Consider the following 14,682-nt stretch of genomic DNA (forward strand, 5'->3'; position numbering starts at 1 on the left):
ATTGGTCATCGAAGTTGGGTCACCAAAGGTGGTTGCCAGAGCCTGGAATTGGTTACCAAAGTTGGTCACGTGAAGGTTGTAAAAGCTCAAAGTTAGTTGTTGCAATTGTCATCGGAGGTGGTTTTCGAAGCCGGATTTTATCGCTGGAGTTGTCATCGAGGTGGTTGTCGGAGCCCAGAGTTGGTCGTTGGAGTTTTCATCAGAGGTGGTTGTCGAAGCTTGGAGTTAGTTCCTAGAGTGTGACAGTGGTCGATGGGTGGGCAATTAAAAACATTGGAAGAAGAGACATATACCAACTTAACTTCACCAACATTTAAAGTTGGTGGACCAAATACCAACTCAACTCAACTCATGTTGGTGAGACAAACACTTCTTAAAAACTAAAAAGATAGTTTTTCTTGAATTTATCAAAAACAAAATTTAATAAATATATCTAAATTAATAATTAGTATTTTACAATTTTTAAATGAGTTAAAATACATGTTATAACCAAGGTTCAAAATATCGATGTCGATGGAAATATAAAGGTCTCGATTTTATGGAAATTTCAGAAACTTTTATGGAAAATGTTATAATTAATTAATGAAATTTTGACTGTGGCCGAATTAGACTATAATTTAATTACAAAATAATATCAAACATTGGAAATTAATTACAAAATTAGATGACATAAAATATTTGTATATAAAATAATAGTAAATTGTTTATTATAAAATGTAGTGGATACAAAAATGAAAAATTGTGGCACCAAACTAACAAACATAACATAATAAGAATAGAAAAATCATAAAATTAAACATAACAAAACATAATGAAAAAAATAAGAAAAAGAAAACTCTACAAGGGGATAAAACTTGAGAGAAAATGCAAAGAATATCAGAGAACTCACATTATTCAAGTTTGAGTGAGATGAAAATTCGATAGAAAATATTTGAATAAAAATATGTGGTTTTTTTAAGATAAGGATTTTGTATGGTAAAAGAAAAGGAAAAAATATTAAAAAAAAAAAAAACTTTCATTCCACTTCCCTTGAGATATGCTTAAAAAAATAAATAAATAACCTCAAATTTTCAAAAAATTCGGAAAAAAATAGATCTCCATACTGAAATTTTAAACCATGATTATAACATAAGAGTCACTTTACACATTTAGGCTACATTTTACCATTTTTATATGATATAATAAGAATGTCAATTCACCCCTTTTGTCGATATTGAACACATGAATATGTGAAATGTAGATGAAAATTTAATACCGTAGTTGTAACCAACTATTCATAAAATAATAAATAAATATAAAAATGTTTTAGTCCTTAAGAAATTACAATTAGTTGCTTAAATATTAAAATTTTTCAATCTAATTGCTGATTAATTTTAAATTGGGTTAACAATAATCTTACAACACACAATACTTCGTTATTCAACAAAGTTTTGAGGAGAACAATGTTATCTAAAATAAGAAAACTTGACATTCTTTTCCATTTTTAAAAATTTTTTGAAGAAATTAAAAAAAAAATTAATTAGATGTCACTTTCCTTCGATGTGAGAATTAATTCTAACCATCACCCATTACGAAATTTTGTTTTTAATACGAATAGGGGAATTCGAATCAGATTCGTAGTTGCTAAGAGATTCAGATATCAAACTTCTTATGTAAGTTTCAACGCTCAAGTATAGCAAATTTCAGTAAAATTATTCCGAATTCAAAAACTTTGCTTAAATTATCTATATTCTTAATTGACAAATGAATCACAAACGCTGTAATATGAAGCAGAAATGCAACCTAGATATCTTTTTTGCCACCAACTTTAATTCTTACTATACGACTACTACTTTACTTACGGCGAGCCTCTACGTCGATGTTAACTTTGGTGGTTTGTTCTTCTTTTGTTGATATTTGGCATACGAATACCATACTCCTCCAGCCGTGTTGATAACCAAGCCTGTCACATTCAAAGCGTGCACTTCCACGCCCCCCAATATAACAAACCCGAGGGTCTGAGGAACAAAAGAACGAAAACGTGAGCTTCGTTTACGGTAACAGAACTCATTGGCTACAAAGAAAGATAAACATAGTCTAGAAAGAGGGAATGCTTACCGTCGATCCAACGCCTTTGAGGACTCCGACGATTGTTGTTGTTAGGGCGGAGTTTACTATGGTACATAAGAACATTGTGAAGTTGAGAACAATCCCCATCACCAATGAAAGGAGGAAGAGAACCAAAAAGGAGAATGAATTACTCTGCAAAATATTGAAAAACAATAACATTGTAATTATAAGCTTGCAAGTACAAAAACTAGAACATTGGTTTTGTGCTAATGATAAAGTCAAAGAAGAAAATCTAATAAAAAATTGTAACCAAACAAATTTAACCTAGATATCACTTCAAAATTATCTCAAACTCACTCTTAGTCAGCAGCAATTAATCATTACATTCAAGCAAAACCTCATCTATAATTCTAATTAATTTGCAAGTCATATTTATGTCACGGAATCTAATAAAAACATATTTTATAAGAAACCGAGCTTTCATAAGAAAAAATAATAATAAAAGAATGTACAGAGCATACAAAAGTGACAAGCCCACAAAAGATTCTTCCAAAAACTATTAACGGTTTTTTTAAAAAAATATATATTTATGAGTGCTTAGGCCAACTTGTACGTACCTTGACTAATTTCGAAGAACAATCCACTTGATCCTACAAGACTTGGGTGTCAAAGAAACCCACGGGATATTAAATCCTAAGTGGATGATCACCATGAATGAATTTATTCTCTAAGTCTCCTATCAAACCTACGACCCTTATCGGTCACTGACTCACTAGACCAACTTATGATTGTTTGTTTTGGATATATCGGTTAGTTTACTTCTATATCTTGAAAAACAGTTGGTTATTTGATATTTATTCTTCCAGCCATTGTTGAATCCGATTAACAGAAGCCCACAGAGACACGTTAACATCACCGCCTCACACACCTCCTCTGACGACTTCTCCACCCCTCTAAAAGTTCAACGCACAAAAAAAAGCTTGCCACAAGACACAATTCACCCTGAAGGCACCCATACTAACGGAGAGGTATCAGATATGCAATAACAGCACATGTCCTGTCAATAGTTTCAAGTTTCATCTGAAATCAATCTTCTGCATCACACAAGAAAGCGTTCAAACAATGGATTGATGATATAGACCAAATTTACAAAACATTTCACCTCAAGCAAATGATTAAGCTGCACATAATACATCAAATATTTCTAAAAGCCACTTCAACTCGACTCTCCCAGTTCTGTTAAAACAGTAGGTCATGCCAACAAAAGCACTGGAATCGAGCATTGCAGCTCATTTTCAGTTTCTCTTTCAGGAGGGGGGAAAAAAAGGCTCATTTCAGCCAAAAGATGCTAATTTAGGCAGGCACCAATAAATGTTATACCCAATCAATTGTTTCACACGTTTAAAGAGAAGGAAGCACAGAAAGCATGGTATGAAAATACCAACAAAGATTCCAGCAGTCTAGCATTCCTCCTAAAGAATTGTTGTACTTGAATAAACTAATGAATTCGACAAAAAATTGAACGGGTTAAAGAGAAACTGACCTTTGCAAATAATAATGATAAAGAATTTGGGAATTCGCCCGTAGCTAAAATCAGAAACAACAAAAATGGAAGGGACAAAAAGCTGTTGTAAAACATGATCTCAATAGACGAAAGCCCATCCTCTGCACCTGACTTCTCCACTAATACAAGGTACATAGTCTGCAAGGAAGGACGAGAAGATGGAAAGCAAAACGTGTGAATTCAACTGTTCAGTCATTTAATCATTCGACGTTCATAAGCATTTCTAAGGATAAAACCTAAGAAGCACAGATACGACGACGCATCGTTTTCTAAAATCCAGAACACAAGTCACGTATAAGCCAAGGACACGCTTATTAAAATATATATTTTTTTAAAACAATTATTTTCAAGCCAGAAAGAAATCCAAAGTCGATGAGTTTATACATTCGTACGCTTACAAATTTGGTTTGATGTATTTCCCTCTCAAAATTTATTAATTTTGCTATATATGTATCTATTTATTATACTTTAACAAATGTTCAATGCATGTCAAATAAATGACCTACTTTGACTTTGCACAACTAGTATTTAAAGTATCCATTACATTAACAAGTGTCAAAGATGTGTCCAGTATTCAAGTTTCGCGCTTCTGAGGATAAAACTGATAGGAACTCTTCACATATGTTGTGGAAAAGAAAAACACAAAGGTGGATACTCCATAGTCACCTTTCAACGCTCACCACCCCTTTATTTATAATTCTCCCTTTTCATAAAGACCTGAGTAAAAACTGCTAACCAATTCATTTTCCTATGAACCCATAAACTGACATCGCCCATATAAATTATAACACAAGTGGAAACCTCGATCTAAGTCTTATCAAAAGCATAGTGACAGCAACTACGTACAACTCAAAACATACCTGGAAGAAAACAGAAGTGAAGGCCATGCTATAACCAATGAGGTCAAATGAAAAATCTCCCAATGCAGCAACAAGGACCCCAGCAGCAGTCAAGATTACTGAAAAAATAACCTGAATTTGACATGAAGGACTGTCTTGGTTAAACAATTAAGACACAAGCAAAAATTAAAATATTGACGTTGATATTAATGTCATTATTAAAATTTTACATATATATCAATAAAATATTGATGTCCATGGATATTTCTATAAATATAATTATTTAAATCAATAGTTAAATTGTTGTTATTCTCAAATTAAGTTACTTATATTGGGATTAATAGATGATACTTTAATCATTAATATCGATGTCGAACCTTCCAATTTATAGATATATCGACATGTCGTTAAATATTTCAATTTGGACATAAATCATCGTGCCTAGAGTATACTATACTGAGTCATGATTACGAAAATCTTCACAGCCAAAGAGACATCAATTTTCAAAGTTATGCAAGGTATGCACTTGCGAAAACTAAGGCCTGCATGATGACCATTTTGTTTTTTATTTTCTGTTAATAAAAATGAAGTCTATAAACAACACTTCCACGTGTAGTTTTCTTGCTTCATTACCTAAGTTTGAAAACATTGTTCAAAAACCAATCGAAATTTTGAAAACTAAAAAAGTAATTTTTAAAATTTTGGTTTTATTTTTGAAATTTGGCTAAAGGTGTAAAGCTTACCCAAAAAAAAATTGTGAGGAAACCAGTGTAATCGTAAACATGAAAACAAAAACAAAATGGTTGTCAAACGGGGGTATGAATACCTGTGTCGTAGGCCTTCTCTTTCCTGAAAAGAATCCCGCAATCAGAACAGCAAGAGGAGTGAGTCTTTTAATGGCGATATACATTGGTATGTTAACCCCTTTCAAGCTAGCAAGAGCAAACGCCACATTTGCATTGTAGAACACGGAGACAGGAAGAATTCTCTTAGCTGTTTGCATATCAAGCCCCTTGGCTTTCGCGTAACCCATTTTCCAACCAAAGTGAATGAGCAATGTGGTTGCCATTTGCTAAGACAAACAAAGATGAAAAACGATCAAGAGAAGGAGAGACAAATAATAAATCAACACAACAATCCCATTGCAGAAATTTACCTGCAGAGTAAGAAGGGTCATTGCGTGTGAGTACTGCATAATTACAGCCTTGTTCAGAAAAACCATAGCCATCGAAGCAATTCCATAAGATACAGCCGCTACAAGACTAAAACAAAGAACAAGCACGCTCAATTACTTTATTAGTAAAGGTAGAACAAAAACAAAGTATTCAAAGATTCAGCAGCAACTCTATGAAATACCTTCGGTAAGAATTCTTATCTGGGTCACCGAGAATATCCATTTTCGATGGCTAGATCAGAAAACAAAACAGCAAAAACTTCCCCAAATCAACCACCGTGGGTCAAAAGAAAACTTCAGCATTCAATCACCAAGAGGAAAACAGATTCAGACCCATTACCAAAATCAACACCCTGCAAGTTTTTCTCAAGAGAGAGAGATGAAAGATCTAATCAGAAACGAAATGAGTGGGAAGGAATCATGTACCTGAGAAATTGCAGTCAATTACATACTGAAGGGAACAAACAAATCATCAATTGTGAGGGATGAAGAAGAAAGAAGAGGGAAAAATTTGGGAAATGGGGAGTGAAAGCAAGAAAGTGAAACGAGAAAGAGAGGGGGATTTGAGGAGTATAGAAAAATGGGGAGAAACCCAATAGGAAAAAGGGAAGGAAGAAACAGCTGGATGAGAAAAGGAAGCGTAGAGTGGAAAAAATGAAAAAGCCATAGCCATGGGATTTGGATTCAGACCCAATTTGTCGCTAGATGCCGCAACATCAAGAATCAACATTTACGAGGAACTCGTGGGATTGCTCTCTCTCATTACTCTCTTTTTTCTCAACTTCAGATTTCAGGGTAGTTTCAATTCAACTTTCAACCTCTCAAGTCTCGATTGAATTTACTCGTTTTTTTCTGTCATTTTTTTCCTTTTTATTCTTAGATTGACTCTCTTTTTTCCTTACCGAACTTTAAAGTGTGGATGGGACGGAAAATGATGAGGTTGTAGTAATTTACCAAATATTATATATATATATATTTATAAAATGTTGTGTTATTTGGTGGATGATTACAGGAAAAAAAATCAAAAAATATTTTTATGTTTTTTAAATACTATTTATATTATATCTATGGCAAATGACATCAAAGATTAAAGTTTCAAATATCCAACTACGTATATCGTTGAAAGTAATATTTTGTTGATTTTTTATGTTCCATAATTTTTTTATAGTATAATGGTAATTTTTTTCATGTCGATGTTGAATTCATGAAAATGTGTAAATTTTTAATATCATACTTGTGACAAAGAAAAACTTAAAATAAAGACCATTTTTTTAATATCAATGTTAAATTAGATTAGAAATTTTGTGCCTAATTGATCCATTATAAACACTTTAAAATTCTATTAGATAATTTTTATAAATAAATATTAAGAACCAACTAGGTACAAAATTAAAATTTTAAGTACCTATGCAACTAAGAATATAGGAGAGAACATAACTCTCAACAACTATTAACACTCTCCTCACTTGCGGAAATAATATTGTCTACTTTGATACCATCTTAAATCGCTAATTGATGCAAAAACTTAAATCGATGGATGAAAATAATTTAATATTATATCATCTAACAAATACCTTGATGTTAACTCATCATATCAAAAAAATAATGAACTATCCACAATATTAAGATTTTATATATTTCTTCGTAATGAAATGTTGTATAAGTGAGACAAATGTCTAGAGATGTACACGGGACGGGGCGGGGCCGAGGATGCCATTCTCCATCCCCGTCCCCGCTCCCCATTTCATTCCCCATCCCGTGAAATCCACACGGGGATTCCTAGCGAGGAATTCGCAGGGATCGGGTTCCCCGCGGGAAATTTTTTCCCGTTACTTTTTTTTTTTTGTAAAAAACCAATCAATTTTAATCATTAATGTTAATAAATTTTAATTAAATAATTAACTTCATCACTAAATTGTTTATTATTAAATTGTTTATTATGATTAGTTTTATATGACAATTTGAATTTAAAGATAAATTACTCAAATTTTGGCCTAAAAAAAGCTAATTAGTTTTTTTAGTAGAAAGAAATAAACGTAAATCAAATTATTCACCTATGTAATCTAAATTTAAATATTCAATTTAAACATATTCATTATCTTTCCCTATAAATAATCAAATTTGAAAGTTAAAAGACATTAGATAACTATACTAAATAAATATGTAGAAGTTAATCGGGACGGGGACGAGAAACGGAGCGGGGGTAGGGGCGGGGATGGGGACGGAGAAAATTGAACATCTCTACAAATGTCTGATGAAATTAATTAAGATGTCTACTTCGGTTTCAATTTTTCTAAAACTATGCTCGCTTTTTATGATCATTTTATTATTGGTTTCATCATTCTTAACTATCACGGAAAAGTTTTTATGAACTAACTTTTTTTAGTTTTCAAAGCTTGGTTTGATTTTTAAAAACACACCCAAAAAATATATAACAAAACAAAGAAATCAAATAGGTACAAATAGTATATAAAAACTCAAATTTCAAAATCGAATCGTTTTCAAACATGATCTTAATTATGAACTTTAACAAAGCTAACTAGAGATGTATCAAACTAACAAATTTCTTTGAAAAGGTTTTGCTATCATAGAATTGGAATTAATAGGAGTGGGAGCATCCACAAGTAGCATCTTTGATAAATCTGGGTTTCACAAGAGCTTGAAAGTAATTAATATCTTGCAGCTGCATTTGATGTAACTTTTTACATATCTGATACCTATTATATACAAATGAAAGTATCCAAATACAACATACATAACATGTTAAGGAAAGTGAAAGGGAAAAGAAGTAAAATGAATAGGCTGATCTAAATTTATAACAGGCATGGAAGAGACATTTCTTACAGCTTTGGGCATTAGAGATGCTACTTATGGACACTAAATTATCTACAAAAATTTATGGCTTTCCTGGCCATATGGAGATCCTCAGACATCTGCTTTTGGAAAAGAAGATTTTACTACGACACCGAGCGCGATAATACTCCAAGGCTATCGCCAGATTGTGAGGAAAAACATTCGCCGTCCTGTACCATATGATCAACAAGAAGTTAGGAGCAATTGAATTCTTTTTAAGTAGTTGTGATTTTACTATGACACCGAGCGCGATAAGACTCCAAGGCTATCGCCAGATTGTGAGGAAAAACATTCGCCGTCTCGTACCATACGATCAACAAGAAGGGAGGAGCAGTTGAATTCTTCTAAAGTAGTTGTGATATGAAAATATTCATGAGATTGTTAAAGATTTTTCAGTGGAAAAACATGCATTGTGTCATAAACCATGTTGCCATAGTAGAGAATTAGTTAAAGAGCATGTATTTTTAACTAGTATATTCAATAACTGTCAAAGCAAACATAGCTCAACTAGTTTATAGTATGAGTTAGCAATCAAGAGGTCTATGGTTCGAATATCCCACCCCCTCTACTGTAATCTAATATTATCACCAAGATCTTGAGGCCCCACTCTTAACATAATGCTCACGACCCACCCCACTAATCCTTTAGATAGGCTTCGCTCAGATTAAGGACAACTTCAAGAGAACCTGAGATTTTAATTTTTTAGTTTTCAACTTGGGAGGGTTGAATCCAAAACGATATCTCCAAATATTCAAAGCGCTTGCTACCAGATTCATCGCTCGAGATCAAAAAACATGTATACATGAGAATGAGGGAAAAGAAAACAATCCAAATTGCAAAGGGAAAGTAGCATCATAATAAGAAATGAAATCTAAGATCTGCAATTTTAAGTTTTGAGATGCTAGATCATGAATTTCTTTAGCTTACTCTTCTCATAGAAACCTGATTGTGGCTGAACACAGGGCTGCTAACACCATCCGTCACCGGTGCGTACATGCTCGCTTCGGCTAGCGATTGAAATCTGATCAGTTCTGGGAGAACAACCTTACCAAGATCAGGTCGGTCTTTCCTTCTCAACTCTGCACATTTTAACGCCAACTCTGCAAAGCATAATGTTTCTTCAGCTGGCCAATCGGTAACGGATGGATCAAGAATTTCAGACAAAGTCCCTTTCTCAATAGCTCTTCCCACATGGTGAGTCAATCCCATGGGTGCCCTTGCTGTAATCAACTGCAAAAACATAATTCCCAATGAATATACGTCGGACTTTACACCAAGCATGCCAGTTTGTTGATACTCAGGATCGATATAACAGAATGTGCCAGCAGTTGAGGTCATTCTATATTGTGTCACACTGTCTGCTACAGATGGGGGAACAAGCCTGGCCAAACCAACGTCGCTAATCTTGCTAACATAATTACGATCAAGCAAGATGTTGGCTGGTTTCAAATCACGGTGCACAAGAGGCTCAGGCTTAGTCTGGTGGAGGAACAATAAGGCAGTGCCAATTTCAGCTGCAATTTTGAATCTACGTTGCCAAGAAAGAGGTTTTGAGTTTTCTCTCCGGCGAAAGAGGCAGTCATCCAAGCTACCATGTGCCATGAACTCATAGACCAAGCAGCCATACTCAGGGCATGCTCCAAGGAGAAGAACCATGTTAGGATGTCGTATGCAGCTTAGGACTTCGACCTAAATGCGATGCCAGAAGCAAGTTTAATAGAATATGTGCTAACAAAAATCATATGAAGAATCTGTATAGAATAATGTTAGGTTCCTCACCTCTTGCTGGAACTGTGATCTTCCTTGAGCCGCATCCGGACGTAAGACCTTAATTGCAACTGGTGTGTGGTCCAAATAACCTTTATAAACAGGCCCATAACCTCCCTCTCCAATCTTTAAAGATTCTGAAAAGAACTCGGTAGCAGTTTCAATTTCGTCGATTGAGTACTTCCGATACCGGACATCATTGTTTGCCAAAGCATCTAATGCCTTCTTCTTCTCTTCTGCTTCCTTGAATGCTTTTTTTTCTGCATTAATTCTCTTCTGTGCTTCCAACTCAGCGATCCTTTTAGCTGCTTCAGCAGCCTCAATAGCAGCTCGAGACTTCGCCTTTTCCTGTTCAACCATTGCTAATGCCGCTTCCTCTGCAAGTCTTGCCTCCTCTATTCTCCGTTCTTCCTCGGACTTCCATCGCTGAAGCTCTATTGCCTGCAGCACATGTGAAGAGTTTTTTTTAAACTTCTAAACTATTTCCATACAAAAATACAATTTCTTCTACCTTTTGTTTAGCTGTTAGTGCTTCCTTGCATGCTGTGCTATACATTTCCATGGTTTGCTTTAGTTCCAGCTTCAGCCTCCTCATTTCAGCCTCTACTTCTTCCTGTAGTGATCAACATATAAAACTCAGCCTCATAGCTTCTGTAGTCTACAACAATTTCATTTTCTTTACCAGCTGGTGAAGTGGATGAGAATCAAATCAGACCTTTTCATTGATAGAAAGAATGTTTAACCTATAAACTCAGAGTAAGGACCTATTTACACTAAAAAAGTAAAAGTAAACAATAATCTGCTCTGAAATGAACTTTAGTTAAAACACAAGATATTCCTAACTCAATCAATCAAATAAACATAATTTAATAATATAATCCAACACTTACCATACTCTGTGATGAAGTGGACAATCTGTCACCTTCTGAGAATACTGATAAAAATTCAGGTGGATAGTTTACATCCAATGATTTGCGTCCAAATGGCTGTGATTCGAAGCTATTATATATATCGGCATCGGTGCCACTGGACAATCGTGGGGGAACCCTTCCTGTATCCAGGTTGTTGTCAAACAATGTAGGGAATAATCGGTCAACACTCGGCCTTCCCGAGCTAACGAAAGAAATATCAGAATCTGGCACACTGACTTCCCCCGGCATTTTTCCATTGTAGCCTTTCCTAGTGAACGGCGACCTGCTCCAAAAGGCAATTCGCTTAATAACCCTCAAAACAGACTACTAATTAGAAAGAAGCCAATGTGAGTTCAATAACGTTATTCATATCCAAGTTTCTCCTTTACATTCCTTTGATCACTGTCAATGTTCTACCCTCACCAAGAAAAATATATTGAACTCATTAAGATGTCACAAGAACAATTAGTATAACATGTTGCTGACCTGAACTCGATGTTGTCCTGAGATCTACGTGCTGCTTCAAGGGGAGGCTTTTCAGGTCCTAGTTAAGTATAGACTGGTTATTAAGGCAAATCATGGTAGAGGTGAAGTGTACTAAAAAGAGGAGGGGAAAAAAGAAAAGAAAAGAAGAAAATGTGTTACGACATGACAGGAAAAAATTGAACTCATACTTTGAATCTGAGGAACTGGTGACTCTGCTGAATTTGATTTGATACCAGCTTGGCTCAGCAACAAATTTCGTAGAGGAGACGAAGCGGGAGCAGGACGTGAGGCTGATCGCATGGTTTGGATTTTCCCTCTTGATATGACATAAACATTGCAGAAATCTGGTGCTCCTTTGACAACACTGCCTGGAATATCTGTTGTCTTGAATCTTCTGAGGCAAAATTGTATAAGAAAACCGCCAAGAAAGGCAATTGAATTCCATTCAAATTCGAACAAATAAAACAAAGTGTTTTGAGGGGTCGTTTGGTAACTTTTTCTATTTCTCATTTCCTATTTCTTATTTCCAGCTTTGAGAAATATAAATATTTAGTCTCTATGTTCTAGGTTCACACTTTAAAGAAATGATTCCAAAATTGCTTACATAAGTTTGGAAATAAAAGATAAGAAATGAGAACAACATTAACACACGAGCTTTAGATCTTTTGTGAGGGCGAAGTATTTACAAAACTAACTACAAACCTCAAGAAGCCACTTTTAGACGTGGAACCGACAACCAAATTCTCAATTCCAGCCTGAGTGACGTATTCGATCAACGCTTTTGCAACATCTAAATCTTCAACTATGATGTCTTTGCAGAATATCTAATGCAAGAAAACAAGATAAATTAATGATGAGAATACTCCAAAACACAGCTTGATTTTTATTTTTCTTCTTTTAATTTGCATGGTTCTCTAATATCCATGTCAAGATCCATTGTACTTTTAAGGTATTGCTTCATTTAACATAAAAAAGGAAGTGAAGAACCTACATCTTTACGCGTACAGAAGCAGCGAAAAGGAAGGAACAAATCCCTTGTGCTTGGATCAACATCCTTGCTTACCATAACATTGCCATTGCCATTGCCAGTGTCAGATGCTGACATCACCTCTGCACCCAAAAGGTATGGTAATTTGACATTCATGGAAGCTAACTAGATTCTAAATTTGAAGAACATAGCATACTGATTTTTATAACCTCAAGTAATTTCCACAATTCCACTCAGTCAAATAATGATGCTTATAACCTCAAGGTCAACCCAATACCTTTTTCCACATTCATCCATGAATGTTCTAACATGACTCGAATTTCCCCATCCCCTCAAATCATACATTTTCCCCCTTCTACCCATATATATTCCAACATTACATAACCACAATTTCCCCCCTTTATACCTTTTGTTAGAGTTTTATCTGATATTGAAAATGCAAGTTCTGATAAATAAAAGGGTTAACAATTTTATATATATTTGTGAGAGACCAGCTTACGCACACCTTGATTAATCTCAAGGTCTAATCTTACAACATTTGAATGTTAAGAAAACTCGTAAAATAATAAATTTTAAGTAGGTGACCACCATGTAAATAAAAGGGTTTGAACAATTGCAAGGTGGGAATTAAACAATAACATGTCAATATATTGTTTCTCAAACATTTAACTTACTAGGGGAAGCCATAGAAGAGCCAGGATAGGAAGAAGATTTGAGTTTAACATGGATGAGAATGGCAGTTTGGCCCTTTCCCAGGAGATTCTCAGTGGCCCATTTGAGAGCAACTTGACTTCCTTTATCCTTATCAATGGCGATTCCCACCAATTGATTGGCTGTGGACAGCTCTTTCCTTTCCTTACCAATGGATTGCTTCTGATTCCACATTTCCCTGAAAAAATCTAGAGAAAAAGAAAAAGAGGTACCCAAAAAAGCAGAGAGAGAGAGAGAAAGGAGGAGGAGAAGAACAAGCCCTTTTGATCTTAATCCCTTGTTTTTCCCACAAAAGCAAGAAGCAACCAAGCTCTCTCTCTGGGTTGCTTCTTCTTCTTTCTTCTCTCTCTGTGGGTGTGGGGGCTTGGACGATTAAGGAGGAAAATTTTGATTCGTTGAGGAAGAAGAAGGTTGGTTGTTCCAAAAATAAAAGCTGAGAGGCATCTGGAATTCGAGCGAGAAGCATGATTTCCGGGTTCTGTTTGTATTGGTGGTTCTGTTTCATTGGGAATTTTTGACAACTTTTAAGCCAACTCGTGGGACGTTCATCCAGGTGGGATTTTTTTCTTTTTTCTTTTTTCTTTTTTTCTTTTTTATTATTATTGAATGGGTAAATGGTATTATCTTAGTTTAAATTCTATTTTGGTCTATAAATTTTTTATCTTATTTTATTTTGACCCCTAAATTTTAAAAAACGTCCGTTTTAATCCCCAAACTTTTAACAAATGATTATTTTGGTCTTTGTTGTTAAGATTATATTAACTTTTTAAAGATCAAATATGTTTATGAATGAAATTGCAGTTCAGCAAAATAAAAGTAAAGTAAAGTATCTACAACCCACGTATCAAAATAGTGAATGACCAAAATATTGGATGCATAGTGACTTAAGATCTCTTATAGAAAATCACTTTACTACCTAATTTAAAATTGAAACCCTAGATTTTTAGTAATACTAACTTATTTGACAGCCTAGTAATCCAAAATATAATTCATTTCACCATTATGTTTAAGAGCTAATAAAATCTTAATAGCGGGGACCAAAATAAACATTTTTTAGAAGTTTAGAGACTAAAGTTGACGTTTTTGAAATTTTAGAAATCAAATTAGAATAAGATTCAAAGTTCAATAACCAAAATAGAATTTTAGACTGTTATCTCTTTTTGCTTTTCGACTATGTGGATTGACATCTTCTATCACTTTTTTTTTAATTATAATAATAATAATATTAGTAGTATCTTCCTTTGCTCTTTGAATATGTGGATTACCATCTTCTATCACTTTTTTTTTAATTATAATAATAATAATATTAGTAGTATCTTCCTTTGCTCTTTGAATATGTG

At 34.3% G+C, this 14,682-nt stretch overlaps 2 protein-coding genes across 8 annotated transcripts; both read right to left on the reverse strand.

The window, feature by feature from the left end:
* Positions 1-1,645: 1,645 nt before the first annotated feature.
* LOC120076801 (UDP-galactose/UDP-glucose transporter 7) lies at positions 1,646-6,463 on the reverse strand. Of its 4 annotated transcripts, none has more exons than XM_039030719.1 (8): positions 6,317-6,463; positions 5,809-5,979; positions 5,609-5,714; positions 5,279-5,524; positions 4,474-4,584; positions 3,593-3,751; positions 2,098-2,241; positions 1,646-1,997 (listed from the first exon to the last, which is right to left on the reverse strand). In XM_039030719.1, exons 2-8 carry the CDS (start codon positions 5,847-5,849, stop codon positions 1,851-1,853), a joined length of 954 nt encoding a protein of 317 aa, XP_038886647.1. In that variant the 5' UTR covers positions 5,850-5,979; positions 6,317-6,463; the 3' UTR covers positions 1,646-1,850. The 4 variants fall into 4 exon arrangements, with proteins under 4 accessions (XP_038886647.1, XP_038886649.1, XP_038886648.1 ...); XM_039030721.1 differs by lacking the exon at positions 6,317-6,463 and adding an exon at positions 6,053-6,306 and having other exon boundaries at positions 5,809-5,858; XM_039030720.1 differs by lacking the exon at positions 6,317-6,463 and adding an exon at positions 6,053-6,305 and having other exon boundaries at positions 5,809-5,920.
* A 1,795-nt stretch (positions 6,464-8,258) lies between these two features.
* Positions 8,259-13,840, reverse strand: LOC120076315 (U-box domain-containing protein 35-like). Of its 4 annotated transcripts, none has more exons than XM_039030082.1 (10): positions 13,306-13,840; positions 12,635-12,753; positions 12,346-12,467; positions 11,832-12,037; positions 11,644-11,701; positions 11,137-11,440; positions 10,758-10,859; positions 10,259-10,687; positions 9,422-10,168; positions 8,259-8,649 (listed from the first exon to the last, which is right to left on the reverse strand). In XM_039030082.1, the coding sequence occupies exons 1-10, from the start codon at positions 13,514-13,516 to the stop codon at positions 8,584-8,586; spliced, it is 2,364 nt and encodes a 787-aa protein (XP_038886010.1). In that variant the 5' UTR covers positions 13,517-13,840; the 3' UTR covers positions 8,259-8,583. The 4 variants fall into 4 exon arrangements, with proteins under 4 accessions (XP_038886010.1, XP_038886008.1, XP_038886007.1 ...); XM_039030080.1 differs by having other exon boundaries at positions 8,259-8,781; positions 9,409-10,168; XM_039030079.1 differs by having other exon boundaries at positions 9,407-10,168.
* Between the last annotated feature and the right edge of the window lie 842 nt (positions 13,841-14,682).

This window comes from Benincasa hispida, chromosome 4 (genome assembly GCF_009727055.1).
Source record: "Benincasa hispida cultivar B227 chromosome 4, ASM972705v1, whole genome shotgun sequence".
Taxonomy (NCBI): Eukaryota; Viridiplantae; Streptophyta; class Magnoliopsida; order Cucurbitales; family Cucurbitaceae; genus Benincasa; species Benincasa hispida.

Bases quoted from the DNA above. Each gene is read 5' to 3' on its own strand.
- LOC120076315 (XM_039030080.1), bottom strand. From the start codon at position 13,516: ATGTGGAATCAGAAGCAATCCATTGGTAAGGAAAGGAAAGAGCTGTCC. The intron at 11,702-11,831 runs GTATGAGTTCAA...ATACTTAACTAG, and splicing joins ACCAGTTCCTCAGATTCAAA to GACCTGAAAAGCCTCCCCTT. The intron at 10,860-11,136 runs GTAAGTGTTGGA...TGATCACTACAG, and splicing joins CCACTTCATCACAGAGTATG to GAAGAAGTAGAGGCTGAAAT.
- LOC120076801 (XM_039030719.1), bottom strand. From the start codon at position 5,849: ATGGATATTCTCGGTGACCCAGATAAGAATTCTTACCGAAG. The intron at 4,585-5,278 runs GTATTCATACCC...TGTCAAATTCAG, and splicing joins AGAGAAGGCCTACGACACAG to GTTATTTTTTCAGTAATCTT. The intron at 2,242-3,592 runs GTCAGTTTCTCT...AATATTTTGCAG, and splicing joins TATCATTATTATTTGCAAAG to AGTAATTCATTCTCCTTTTT.